The 14,783-nt window shown below is 45.6% G+C and overlaps 1 protein-coding gene across 1 annotated transcript in view; it reads right to left on the minus strand.

The window, feature by feature from the left end:
* Positions 1-14,783, minus strand: part of LOC103252667 (DNA repair-scaffolding protein-like) — a 74,845-nt gene that overhangs the window by 14,747 nt on the left and 45,315 nt on the right. Inside the window, exons 5-7 of the mRNA XM_008051257.1 lie at positions 2,705-2,792; positions 1,683-1,826; positions 1,533-1,592 (exon numbers count right to left, since the gene is read on the minus strand). Of these exons, the coding sequence (XP_008049448.1) occupies positions 1,533-1,592; positions 1,683-1,826; positions 2,705-2,792 (292 nt within the window). The remainder of the gene's footprint in view (positions 1-1,532; positions 1,593-1,682; positions 1,827-2,704; positions 2,793-14,783) is intronic.

Consider the following 14,783-nt stretch of genomic DNA (forward strand, 5'->3'; position numbering starts at 1 on the left):
TGCATCGTGGACTTGAATGTAAAATGTAAAATGATAAATCGTCTAGACATGAACGTAAGAGAATAACTTTGGGACCTGAGACTACCCAAAGAGACTTAAAGTCTTAGCAACAAAACCATGATCCATAAGAAGAAAATCTGGTGAATCTGACTGCACTGAAATAAAAAACTTCTGCTTTGCAAAAAACCCTGTTAAAACAATGAAAATGAGGCAGACATGTTGGTTCATGCTTGTAATTCTAGCAATTTGGGAGGCCAAGGCAGGAGGATTGCTTGAGGCCAGGAGTTCAAGAGCAGCCTGGGCAACATAATGAGATCCCGTTTCAAAAAAAAAAAGAAAGGAAAACAAATAAATTAAATTAAAAAAATGAAAGTACAATTTACACATCCTGAGAAAATATGCAAATCCCATATCTGACAAAGGCTTTGTATTTAGAAAATAGAAAACTCTTTAAAAACTCACAGTAATGCTGGGTGTGGTGGCTCACACCTGTAATCCCAGCACTTTGGGAGGTGGAGGCAAGAGGATTGCCTGAGCCCATGGGTTTGAGACAAGCCTTTGCAACTTGGTGAGACCTCATCTCTACAACAAATTACAAAATTAGTTGGGCATGGTGGTGCACACCTGTAGTTCCAGCTACTTGGAAAGCTAAAGCAGAAGGATCACTTGAATCCAGTAGTTGAGGCTGCAATGGCCACAGCGTGCCACTGCACTTCAGCCTGGGTGACAAAGTGAGACTCCAACTCAAAAAAAAAAAAAAAAAAAAAAAAGCAAAGGATAAAAACTCACAGTAAACGAAGAAGCAATCTAGTTAGAAACGGGCAGAATGCCGGGTGTGGTGGCTCAACCTGTAACCCCAGCACTTTGGGAGGTCGAGGCAAGAGGATTGCCTGAGACCACAGGTTTGAGACCAGCCTGAGCAACATGGTGAAACCTTGTCTCTACATATATCAAAAAATTAGCTGGGTGTGGTAGTGAGCATCTGTGTTTCTGGCTACTTGGAGGGCTAAGGTGGAAGGATCACCAGAGCCTAGCAGGTCGATGCTGGGGTGGCCGTGAGCATGACACTGCACTCCAGCCTGGGCAACAGAGGGAGACTCCAACTCAGAAAAGAAAAAAAAAACGGGCAGAAGACACGAAAAGACATTCCACCAAAGAGGGCATACTATCAGTTCTCTGGAGGCCATCTCCTTCTCTCGTCTACTCCTAGCCAACTGAACAGCAAGCTCCTTTTGGTGGCAGCTCCCGAGAGCTGGCCAAGGCCTCACAGGGCCACGGGCAACTCTTCAGCTGTCGAAGGCTCTCGGGGTCCCCAGAAGTGGCCGAGCTCAATTCTGAGATTCCCACGTCCAATCCATAAATGAGATTTCAGCTATTTTTTCCTTTCTTCCACCTGCCTATGTGTCAGAATAGGCAATAACTTCTAAGAGAGATTATCCTTCAATAAACATGTAACACCTTAGACATTATAACTCTCTCTCTCTCTCTCTCTCTCTCTCTCTCTCTCACTCTCTCACACACACACACATTACCTGTGGTCTTCGATAAATCACCCTTGCATAGAAACTGCAACGAGTACCAAGATCATCAGTCTGAAAGGCATCAAGAAAAATTGGTGCCATTACACAATGCTCAGAGACGCGGCAAAAGTACTTCAAGAACTTGTTAGAAACAGACATTACCAGGAGGATATCTCTTAAGCAGCAGATAACTGGAGGCTGGTAAAGCTTAGAAATGTGGTCTCCTTCAATTACATCAATTTGTCCCAGATTTGAATGAGTTGTGAGGATGTAACAGAAGGCAGGAGGAGGCAGATGAGTTTTTGTCTGTTTAAAATGAAGGCAAAGGTAGACTGTGAGCGTACTGTTAAAAGACTCAAATACACTATTAAAATCTACTCTACTATATACATATTTGCTTATAGATGCATACTCTCTCTGGAATTCTATACAGGGAATGGATTATGCTGTTTACTTCTGGGACCAAGTATAAAAGCTTTCGTACTTTTAAATTTATTACCAGTTCAATATTTCATTTTAGAAAGAGACTTTTCAGCGTATACTGAAAATACCATTTAGAAATCACATCCTCTTACATGATCTAGGGTCACAGACTAAGCAGTCTGCTGAGAAGTCAGCCACTACAAAGCAAGGTGGCCCCAGTTTTCAGCTTTGGCCCAAAGCAGCCACTGGCCAGCCTGCTGGAAAAGGCTCAGGAGGGAGAAGAGGGCACACTTTTCAATCCGTTACGCCACGCGTGAGCCACGACCAGCGCCAATTTGATGAAGCAGGACAGCGTACGCTTTTGGATAGCCTGGTGGTTGTAAGATTCATGAGCTGCAGTTACCCCGGCAGGTGATGGGAAAAGCACTCTGTGTCTGCTTCAGTGTGCGGCTGGGACCCCAATGGTTGCAATGGTGTGTGAGGGTTGTGGGCCCAGCATTCACCATAAAGTAATCTTGACAAAATGTCCTGTAGCACTGCAGGGACAGTAGCTGGAGCTCAGGCTCCAGACGAGCCGAGCGGACCTGGATCCCGAGCAGACACACATTCACAAGTCACCACAGACAAAGGAACTGCCGGCCCAGGGGCTTCTCATTGCCACCAGGGGACGTGCACGGTGTGGGTGGTGGTGTGGGCACCTGGCTGGGCACCTGGCCTGGAGCAGCCTGTGAGCGGGGGAGCTTTGCTCATCCTGCACATACCTCTTCACAGGGCTGGCTGTGGCCCGGTGCTTTCACAGGCATCGCTGGGGGCCATATGGTGTCAATCAAACTGAAAAGCCCCGCTGCCCTGGAACAAGAAGACGCTGTCAAAGGCATGTATTGTCAAACATCCCTACCTGTCGGGGAGCTGGTAGAGAGCTTAACAGACACCGTCCCTAACACCGCAGAGCTACACTTCAAGATTCGCAGTAATTCCGATGGGGAAGACAGAGGGCACAGACCGGCAGACACAGCTGCGAAACCAACTGCACAAGGAGAGGAGCCTGTTCGTTAAATTATGATAATCTGCACAATGAAAGGGCATACAGTCACTGAAATGGTTATACTGCAAACACTTCAGGCAGGAGACATGCTTATGATACCTTGCTAAGTAAAAAGCTGGCAACAAATTATACTCTTTCTAGTATACAACCATACATGCATCTACATATAAGTCAAAGAAGAAGCCTGAAGGATATAAAAATCTTTCTAGTGGTTACCAGAGTATAGCTTGGAAGTGACGGAAACTCTCTTTCTTTGGATTGTGTATTTTGCATATTTCCCCCCAGTGGATATATGCTACTTATATAATAAGAAAACTTATCTAAAATAAAGAAATACAGTGAGACACACAAGGACACACACTGCATGATTCCAATTACACGGTTCTTGCCTTAGATCCAGCTGCACTTCCAAGACCCGGCTCTGACGTCTTCTCGGCAACTTGTTAACAGGGAGGGGGATCTAGATGGGTCTCAGAGTTGAAAGACCCATGTCGTGTTAGTTCTGCCTTTTTACACCGTGAGGGCTTGAGGAAGGCTTGAACTCTGTGTCATCCCTTCTGTAAAACCAGGAGAGATCACTATCTGCTCACTGGTAGCATGGCAAGGGGTGAAGAAACAAAGCAGGTGTGGCATCTTTTAGGGCGTCTATGTTTATAGGAAGTGCCCGACACATGCTAGCCATCTGATGTTGCTTTAATGATCAGTATCGCCATTGCTAAAGCTATAAGTTTCTGTATCGCTTTTTGCTCAAAAATTTGCCCAGTTGAAGACAACATTCTAATCCCAGGACAGAGTGAAATTAAGAGCATGATAAAAAAAATGAATGTAAAAAGATTATCCTCCTTGTGCAGAACAGAAAAATAAACAACCCTTTCCAGATAGTGACAGAGTGATAAATTTTCCTAAATTTTTGGAGTTCCCCAAAAAGGATCCAGAAGAGTCCAACCCATGGAAACAACATTCTGCAGTCAGTCAGTCTTGTGGTGTGTAGCACATCTGTGGTTTGATAGGACACACTCACACATTGGCAGCCGCCTAGGAGAGTGCTATCAAAGATACCTGTAACATTCTGTTAAACCAAATTTCTTCATAATCACGAAACCCTTTTGGGGGTAATCACTAATAAGACCCTGAAGAACTAGTATTCCCTTGGGATTCTCTTTGAGATAATTCTGTGTTTTAGACACACAGTCTTAGAAGAGTTCTATTTATAAATAAATAAAAAACTTTTATTTACTTAGAGGATGCTACTGGCTAATTTTAAAAGTTTGGACAGGGCAGGGTGGCTCATGCCTATAATCTCAAAACTTTAGGAGGCAGAGGCAGAAGGGTCACTTGAGCCCAGGAGTTTGAAGCTAGAGTAAGTTATGATCATACCACTGTATCCAGCCTGAGCAACAGAGCAAGACCCTGTCTCTCTGGGTGTCTGTATGTCGGGGGGCAGTGGGGGGAGGAGTTTGGACAGATTATACATTTATATTTCATGCAGATTCTCAAAGACAAATTCACTGGTCTTTTTTTAAAACTAGGTATGAGTCAGGCTTGGTGGCTCAGCCTGTCATCCCAGGACTTTGGGAGCCCAAGGTGAGTGAACTGCTTGAGCCCGTGGGTTTGAGTCCAGCCCAGGCAACTTGGCGAGACCTTGTCTTTACAATAAATAAATAAAAATTAGCCTGGCATGGTAGCACACAACTGTAGTTCCAGCTACTTGGAAAGCTGAGGTGGAAGGATTGCTGGAGCCCAGCAGGTCGACACTGGCGTGGCAGTGAGCATGCTACTGCACTCTAGCCTGGGTGACAGAGTGAGACTCCAACTCAAAAAAAAAACCACACAGAAAACCAGGTATGGTTCAGATGTTGTTGCTGCCTGTGAACTAGCATCTTTGTCCTGGGCTGCTCGCATATTCATTTAAATGCCTCTTGCCTCTGCTGGGGACAGACTTGGTGCAGACACTAACTTTTGGCATGGGTAAAGCATGTTGTTCTTCCCACTGCAGTTCATTCCTTACCACTCATTTTTGCATATGGTTTTATTTTGTGACAGAGGAAACACATTCTTTTAAAAAATCGATCCCTTTTCAAATCTGTTTAAGCAACGAACAAACTGTCTGACAGGGGAGTGGCTACTTTAAGTTTGCCTTTTCAAAAGTTAACAAAGGTTTTTATTTAAAAAGCTTTATAAAACAAATGTTTAATTAAAATAGAGAAAAAGGAACACACAGATTAAGTCATTGTGCTTATGATCTGGCAACATCATTATGCCAGAATGAACTTCCTGGGGTATACCTTAATTTACAGATTGCGTAAAATGAATCTGCAGAAACATTCAGGTCGTTTCCCTGTGACGACAGGGGTTTGCCAGTTCCTGACGAATGCTCGGCTGCGTCCTCTCTCCACTGGGCCTCGTGCATCTGCACAGTCAGCAGCTCTCGCAGCAGGTCCCCGGGGGGAGCCCAGGTTCCAGAGAGTGTGGGCGAGGGTCGAGTCAGCTGCCACTGCTGAGGGCAAGCCAGCTCGGCCCGGCTCCACCCGACCCGGTAAGCTGCCACCCAAAACCAGCCGCATTTGGGCGCAGCAAGGAGGAAGGGGGGCGGGGGCCGCCGCACAACCCGAGGAGAAGGAAGGGCGCGGCACAGCCCTGGCCGGAACTGGGGCCAGCCGCGAGCCTCGCGCCACGTGGGCGCTCAGGGCAGGCCGGTGGGCTGCGCGGGCTGCGCAGGCGGCGGCTCCGGGCAGCAGGGCCGGGGGGTCGAGGCACGTCCCAGGAGACAGGAGGAGCTTCCAGTGCTACTTTTCTTGACTTGATGGGTTTCATTTTTTCTGAGTCGGAGTCTCGCTCTGTCGCCCAGGCCGGGGTGCCGTGGCACGGCCCGGGCCACCGCAGCCTCCACCTGCTGGGCTCTGGCGACCCTTCCGCCTCAGCCTTCCCAGGAGCCGGAGCTATAGGCGGGTGCCAGCATGCCTGGCTGATTTTCAAAACTTTATTGTAGAGATGTGGTCTCGCCAAGTTGCCCGGGCTGGTCTCGAACCCGCAGGCTCAGGCAATCCACTCACTCTGGCCTGCCAAAGTGTTGGGATTCCAAGCGTGAGCTACCACACCCGGCTTTTTTTGAATTTTCAAAAGGTGTTTATTGATGAATCTATGTTTTTATTTACAGTAACCGATGTACTTTTTAAGGGGAAAGACATCAAGATATATGCACATGTTAAAATTATACTTACCAAACTGTACACATAAAATAATTACAAGGTAAATTTTATATTATATATATTTTATTGTGGAAAAACACAATAAAAACATATTTAACATGAAAAAGAAACACTAAGTGTTTTGACTAGTGACTCTGAGGTTATTGATAGTTCATTAAAACAGTAATACTCCCTTCAGCTTGGGGTGTGATGAGTATCTTAAGTTCTTTACTGGACCATACGAATATAAAAAGTATAAGTTCCATTTTTAAAATTGAAATAATTCACATACCAAAAGATCCATCCATTTAACATGTATAGTGCACTGGTTCTTAATGTGTTCAGAGTTGTGCAACCATCACCATCATCCAATTTCAGAATTTTTTTTATCACCCAGACAAACCCTGTCGCCACCAAGCAGCTCTTCTCACTTCCTCCAGACCTTGGCAACCACTAATTTACCTTTTGTCTTCATGAATTTGCCTATTCTGGATATCTCTTATAAGTGGAATCCTGTAAAACGTGGTCTTTTGTTACGGATTTCCTTCCCTCCACATGATGTTTTTGGGGTTTATCCATGTTGTAGCATGCATCAGTACTTCATTCCTTTTTATGGCTGAATAACATCCCACAGTGTAGAAACAAAGGATATTTCACATATCCATCCATACATCGACAGACATATGGGTTGTTTCTCAGCTGTTACAAAAACTGATGCTCTGGATAACTATGTACAGGGTTTTGTATGAACATAAATTTTCCCTGGATAAATGCCCAGGAGGGCAATGGCTGGATCTTGGGCAAGTATATGTTTGGTTTTTTTAAGAAACCACCAAACTATTTTCTAGATAGCAGCACCATTTTACACTTCCACCAGCAACGTATGAGAGATTCAGTTCCTTTGCATCCTTACTAGTATTTGTTGTTATTTTCCATTGATCCAACAGGAGTGTAGAAGTATCTCAGTGCAGTCTTGATTTGTTTCTTCCTAAGGACTGGTGATGCCAAATGTCTTTTCATTTGTTCACGTGACGTCACCTGCATCCTCATTGGGAAGTGTCTCTTCATGTCCTTTGCCCGTTTTCTAACCGAACTCCCTGTGTATGTGCATGCTTGTTAAAAATTTTAGATTGTGATAATTTATCAATTTTTCCTTCTATGAATTGTGCTGTTGGTGTCAGGTCTAAGAACTATTCACCCAGTCTTAAGTCCCAAAGGTTTTTTTCCTAAAAGTTTTAGAATTTTATATTTAAACCTCAGCTCCATTTTGAGCTAATTTTTTTTTTTGAGTTGGAGTCTCACTCCATCACCCAGGCTGGAGTGGCATGCTCACGGCCACCCCAGTATCGACCTGCTGGGCTCTGGCGTTCCTTCGGCCTCAGCCTTTCAAGTAGCTGGAACTATAGGCACGTGCTACCACACCTGGCTACTTTTTTAAAAATTTCTTGTAGAGATGAGGTCTCGCCAAGTTGCCCGGGCTGGTCTAGAACCCGTGGGGGGCTCAGGCAATCCACTTCCCTCTGCCTCCCAAAGTGCTGAGATTACAGGCTGAGCCACCGAGCCCGACCTGAGCTAATTTTTTAAGGTGTGAAATGTAGGTTGAGATTCATTTTGTGGTGTATGGAGGTCCAATTTGTTGAAAGACTACCCTTTTTTCACTGCAGTTTGTTTTACTCCTTGGACAAAAATCACTTGGCCATACTTCTGTGGGTGTGGGTCTATGTGCAGGTTCTCTGTCCTCGCCACAGTTCCCAAGGCTAACTACTTTGAAATCATGCATACTGATTCCTCCCACTTCATTCACTTTCAAACTGCTTAATCTCTTCTAGTCCTTTTGCATTTCCCTACAAACGTGAGACTCTCTACACCTACAAAATAATGTTCAGGGACTTTAATGGGCACTGCATCAAGCCTATATGTCTTTTGGGGGAGAACTGGCATCTTCACAGTGTTGCATTTTCCAACCCATGTCCCTGGTATGCCTCTCCTCTAAGTTAGATCTTCTTTCTTTGGGGGGGGGGGGTTGGAGTCTCACTCCATCGCCCAGGCTGGAGTGCAGCAGCACCACTCACGGCCACGACAGCCTCCACCTGCTGGGTAGGCTCCGGTGATCCTTCCGCCTCAGCCTTCCAAGTAGCTGGAACTATAGATGTGCGTGACCATGCCTGGCTAATTTTTTAATTGATTGTAGAGATGAGGTCTCACCATGCTACCCAGGTTGGTCTCAAACCCATGGGCTCAGGCAATCCTCTAGCCTTGGCCTCCCAAAGTGCTGGGATTACAGACATCTTCTTGGATTTCTTCCAACAATGTTTTATAGTTTGCACCATAAAAGTCTTGCATATGTTTTGTTAGATTTATTCCTAAACATTTCATTTTTAACGGTATTATCTTTTTTTTTTTGAGTTGAAGTCTCACTCTGTCGCCCAGACTGGAGCGCAGTGACCATTCCCAGCCACCGCAGTCTTGATCTGCTGGACTCGGGCGATCCTTCCGTCTCAGTCTTCCAAGTAGCTGGAACTACAGGCATGCGCTACCACGCCCGGCTAATTTTTTGTAGAGATGAGGTCTCGCCAAGTTGCCCAGGCGGGTCTCGAACCCGCGGGCTCAGGCAATTCACTCACCTTGGCCTCCCAAAGTGCAGGATTACAGGCTGAGATCGAGCTGGGCTGGTATTGTATTTTAAATTTTTTTCCCAAGGGTTCATTGCTACTATATAGAAATGTAATTGATTTTTGTATGTTAATCTTATATTCTGAAACTTTGATAAGTAGTTCTAGGGGGATTTTTGTTTGCTTGCTTGTTCCTTTTTCTTTTTTTCCAAGACAGATTTGCTCTGTTGCCTAGACTACAGTGCAGTGGCAGGATCATAGCTCACTGTAACCTGGAACTCCTAGGCTCAAGTGATATCCTGCCTCAGTCTTCCGAGTAGCTTGATGGACTACAGGCATGCATCATCATGACTGGTTAATTTTTGGATTTTTTTTGTAGAGATGAGGTCTTGCTATGCTGCCCAGGCTGGTCTCGAACTCCTGGCATCAAGCAATCCTCCTGCTTTGGCAGGCCTAGATTGGGATTTTCTATATAGATCATGATGTCATCTGTAAATAGAAACAGTTTTATTTCTCCCTTTCTGTTCTGTATACTTTTTCTTTCCTTTTTGTGCCAAGATGACGGATGTCATTTGGAAATCCAACCACTTAGAGTACCGGCAACCGAAATTTCCAGATTCTAGCTGCCTTGACAAACGTAAACATGGAACATCCTCTTTGCACACTGGATCATCACCGGCAGGTATCACCAGCTTGTTGCCCATTCTCTTAGGTATTTCAGGGGTTACTTTTTTCATCTGGTACTACCTCATCTAACTATTCCCAAATCTTCACAGGGCAATTAAAGACTTTTTTGGGGGGAGTGGATAGAGTGGAATTTGCTCTAGATTTAAACTGCAGTGGTGATGTGAACAACAGAAGGCAGGAAGATAACAAGGGAGCAGTCTAGCCCACTGAGCAGACTCATCCTCACAGAGCTCAGATTTTTCTTTTAATCAAGTATATGTTTTGGGTGTAAAATGTTCTTAAAAATCTGTCATGCTGTTGCTGCTAATTTCTCTGTGCCTATGACTGGTGGGACTCACAACTCTCTAAGATAGTCGATCTGGAAAGTGGAACACTTCGGAGCACTTACAGTGGGGTTCTGAGAGGTCCCTCGAGGTCCTGAGAGCCTTCTATGTGGCCTGCAAGGCCAGAACTATTTTCTATTAAGGCATTCTTTTTATTTCTCACTTTCACTCTCTCATGAGTATACAGTGAGTTCTCCAGAGGCTCACAATGCATGCTATTATGACAGACTGAATTCAGATCACAGGTGATAACTTATTTTCTTTTGTTAAGCAAGACATTAAAGAGATCAAAAACATAAAACAATGGCACTCTTCTCACTAAATTGCTTTTTAAAAAATATTTTTCATTAAAAATGCTATTTGTGTTACCATGTGATGGGTTTATTACTGCAACTTTTGGGTAAATTAGTAAGGGCTGAAATTTTTTTCAGTTTTTTTTTTTTTTTTTGAGTCAGAGTCTTACTTTGTCGCTCAGGCTGGAGTGCGGTGAGACACGCACGGCCACCCCAGCATCGATCTGCTGGGCTCCGGCGATCCTTCCGCCTCAGCCTTCCAAGGAGCCGGAACTACAGGTGCACACTACTGCACCCAGCTAATTTTTTGATTTATTGTAGAGATGAGGCCTCACCAAGTTGACCGAGCTAGTCTTGAACCTGAAGGCTCAGGCAATCCACTCACCCCTGCCTCCCAAAGTGCTGGGATTACAGGCTGAACCACTGAACTCGGCCATTTTTCAGTTTTAATTTCTTTTTTTTTGAATTGGAGTGTCACTCTGCTGCCCAGGCCGAAGTGCAGTGACACACTCACGACCACTGCAGCCTCGACCTGCTGGAATCAGGCGATCCTTTCGCCTCAGCCTTCCAAGGAGCTGGAACTACAGGCACGCACCCAGCTAATTTTTTTTTATTTTGTTGTAGAGATAAGGTCTCACCAAGTTGCCCAGGCTAGTCTTGAACCTGTGAACTCAGACAACCCTCCCACCTCAGCCTCCCAAAGTGCTGGGATTATAGGCGTGAGCCACTGCACCCAGCTTTAATTTTTAGTATGATACATATTGATCAATACAACCCAAATTTTAAAAAATTCTTTGGGGCCTCAATAATTTTAAAGAATTTAAAGGTACCCTGAGACAAAATGTGGAAGTGGTCTTGAGACTTGCCCCCTCTTGCCTGATGCCAGCCACACACCGCACCTCCTTCTCACACAGTGGTGGCTCTGTGTACCAGGGACCACAGACTTCAGGCATTTCTGATAACTTGAATCTTAAGATGTCATGTCAGCACAGTCTAAGAAACAACTTCCTACATACTGCTGAAACGTTATTAATACTGCCCAATAAACTTGGACAGGAATCCCATTTTGAGTTGCGAAAATAACTTCCCATTCTTTGTAAGATTAGGTCACTGCATGCGAGTTATTTGTAAAGAACGCAATACTTCCTACAACTCCATTCTTTCCTGTGGCCCAACACTCAGGATGAAAATAGCAGTCTTAGGAGTGGGCCAACTTGCAGTGCTGAGAAAGGCCCACGGGGGACTTTGAGGAAGTCTCTCTGGGTGGAGCGCGGCGCGTAGGTCCTGCCGGCCGCGGGTCACACTCGGGTGACCTACGTAGCCCAGGAGGCCCCTCCCGAGTGGCTCTTGGCCCGACGTGGTTCGAAGAGAACAGCAAAGGCAAAGCAGTCCTGAGTTTGCTGCTCCTGCAGGACGGTCTACCACAGCCCGCTGTTAGCTTTCTTGCAAGGATAGGCGGAGCAGAGGCAGAGAGGTCACCTCTGATGCCACTCCCAAGTGGCTCTGCCTCCTCGCCCTCTCTTCCTGGGGCTTGTTTGAAATCTTCTTGCTTGTTTCAGGTCCTCACAAGAACGTGAGCCCTCTGAGAGCAGGCCCTGTGCGTCTGTTCTCTGGAATCCCAGTGCCTGATGAGTCTGGCGCCCCGAGGCACGTAACTCTGGCCTGCAGGAGCAGGGTCATGCATCTGGCATGCTTGGTAGCAGCGCCAGCAGCCCTCTCTGATCCCACTGGCCAGTGTTGCAGTGAAGACCTGTCACACTTTGCAAGCGTCCCTTGGTGCTTTAGTCTGAGAATTTTCCATGAGCCCTGATTTCTCTTTTAAGAAGCCCATGGCTTCTGATGTGGTTCTTTCACCTAATCTCACTTGTCCGTTTAATTCATCTAATATCAGATTCTGCTAGTTTGGAGATACAGTTTAGACGTAATTAGACAGAAGTAAGAAGAAAAAAAGAAGCTGCGCACAGTGGCGCATGCCTGTGATGCCAGCACTTTGGTAGGTGGAGGCGAGAGGATTGCCTGAGCCTAGGGGTATGAGATCAGCCTGGGCAACTTGGAAAGACCTCATCTTTAGGATAAACAAAAAATTAGCTGGGCCTGGTTGTGCGCCTCTGTCGTTCCAGTCACTTGGAAAGCTGAGGTGGAAGGATCGCCGGAGCCTGGCAAGGTGAGGCTGTGGTGACGGTGAACGTGCCACTGCACTCCACCCTGGACAGCAGAGTGAGATGCTGACTCAACAACAACAGCAACAAAACTGTCTGGAGATAGTTTATTTCCTTTCATTGTCACCCTTATGCATGCACAAAGTATCTTTGAATGAGTTAAACAAATGAACCTCGAGACTGAAATGCATTTCCCTCAAGGAGGTGTAGTCTACTAGGGCAGATATCAACAGCAGTCCAAGAGCTGATTAATAAACTGGCAGCAGCCATGAAACCTTGAGACCCTAGCAAGATTAAATTAACAGTGATTAAAGGCACCAGTGGGTTGGTGGGGTGGTAAAGTGGAGCCCTCACTCTGGAACACAGGTGGCCACGCTGCCATGCAGCTCGTAGGAAGTTCGCAGCAGGGTTGCCCATGATAACCAGAAAGTGGGAACGACCCAAATGACCATCAACTGACGAACGGATATATAGACCTGACCTACCTATGCATGAAATATCATTCAACCTAAAAAGAGTGAAATTCTGATACATGCCAGACGCATCATGGATGAACTCTGAGAATATTCTGCCACAGTGAAAGACACCAGACACAAAAGGTCACGTGCTGTACGGTTGGTCCATTGATAGGAAAGGCCCAGGACAGGCAAATCCACAGAATCAGAAGTAGACAGTGGTTGCTGGGGACTGGGAAACGGAGAGCTCCTGCTAACGGGTATAAGCTTTTGGAGGGGTGATGAAAATGTTCTAGAACCAAGCAGTGGTGGCGGTTACACAATTGCGAAGATAATAAAAACCAATGATTTGGACATTTCAAAACGGGTAAATCATATGGTATATAAATTACATTTCAACAGAACTGTTATGTAAAAAGTATCCGTAACTAATGACAGGGTTCTCCAGCAAGATCTTGAACCCTAAACTGAAATACACCCATTGTTACACTTTCTTCAGTTCTGCTCAGTCTTTGGCTACAAAGATGATCTTTCTTCCCTTTCCTCCAAGCCCCCACCCAAACTAATCTCAAAGCTTACAGGAAACGTCTGCAATAAGTTAGCAATGCTGTTATCTTTACTGGAAAGCTGACACAGGACCCAGGAAAGTGGGAGAGCGAGACTGTATTCTGCACCCTGTATTCTGCACCCTTCGGGAGTGACTGCCCCTCCTTTTCCTGAGCCGAGACAGAGGGGTCGTGGAACACTAGCTCCACGTACTCCCCAGGCTCGGCCACCCTCCCTGCCAGGAGTATGACCCCCATGTCCTGCTGAGTCACAGGAGTGGGTCTTGGGTACCAGAGAGGAAAAGCTTTGCACCGGGGCTCGTCAGAGGACACACAGGACCCGCCAGTGCTGGGCCAAGTCTTTGTGAGAGCTAAGAAGAACACGGTTTAGAATACAAAGAAAAGTATATCATTTCGCCTTGAGTTTCCAATGCATCTATATAAAGACATGGTCAGCTGTCAGAATAGGCTGTCTTCATTGATGGATGAATTTTATATTTAAACCTTTGCTATGATATAAGCAAGATATTGCAAAAACATTACAATGCATGCCATAAAACAGTATTTCAGCAATAGTTCTGGTATGTCCTGAAGCAACCCCTCAACCACCGGGATAGGTCGGACCTTCCCCAAAAATCAAGCAGCCAGCGAGGGCATTATTAGATCAGGCATTCTGACTCCAGAGACTATTCTCTGCTAAGAACATCCAGTGAATACCCCATAGATGTGGGGAATTTCTAAATATTTCCCAAAGCTAGCCACTGAATTTCAGGAGGATACTTTTCAAATTGTATCTAGTTGGCAAAACTGAAAACTGGAAATTAAAACACATATCTGAAATTAAGCTTTTTGCACCATTTCTTCGAACTACTTCTTAAATTTATATAATTACATAAGACACATTTGTAATTCTGGGATGTCTCATATTTTTACAGGACATCTACTAGTTACAGTATTGAAAAAGGCGCTGGGCTCGGTGGCTCAGCCTGTAATCCCGTGCCTTTGGGAGGCTGAGGTGAGTGGATTTCCTGAGCCCACGGGTTCAAGACCCGCCTGGGCAGCGAGACCTCATCTCTACAATAAATCAAAAAATCAGCCAGGCGTGGTAGCGCCTGCCTGTAATTCCGGCTACTCGGAAGGCTGAGGCGGAAGGATGGCCGGAGCCCAGCAGGTCGAGGCTGCGGTGGCCGGGAGCGGCCACTGCACTCCAGTCTGGGTGACAGAGTGAGACTCCAACTAAAAAAAGAAAGAAAAAGGCTATTCCTAGTATTTACTCGTGCCTCAAGGTTTGAAACATAAAATTTTCCCTCTCTAGTGCACAGGAAATGAGGAGCTCCTGAAACACGATACTGTCTGCAACTCTGCAAAGAGATGTCAGTCTTCTCTCCTGTCTTGGTCGCGCTTTTTATTCCAAAAATCTCACATGATCCCATGATCCACTCACTCACCAGCCTGGAAGCAGGAGTACCCACACTTCTACACAAAATCCTTCAGCTCGTATCTCTTGATAGACATGTATTTTTTTGAGTTGGA

The sequence above is a fragment of the Carlito syrichta genome, unplaced genomic scaffold (assembly GCF_000164805.1).
Source record: "Carlito syrichta isolate Samal-C Ts95f unplaced genomic scaffold, Tarsius_syrichta-2.0.1 Scaffold169240, whole genome shotgun sequence".
NCBI classification, from domain to species: domain Eukaryota; kingdom Metazoa; phylum Chordata; class Mammalia; order Primates; family Tarsiidae; genus Carlito; species Carlito syrichta.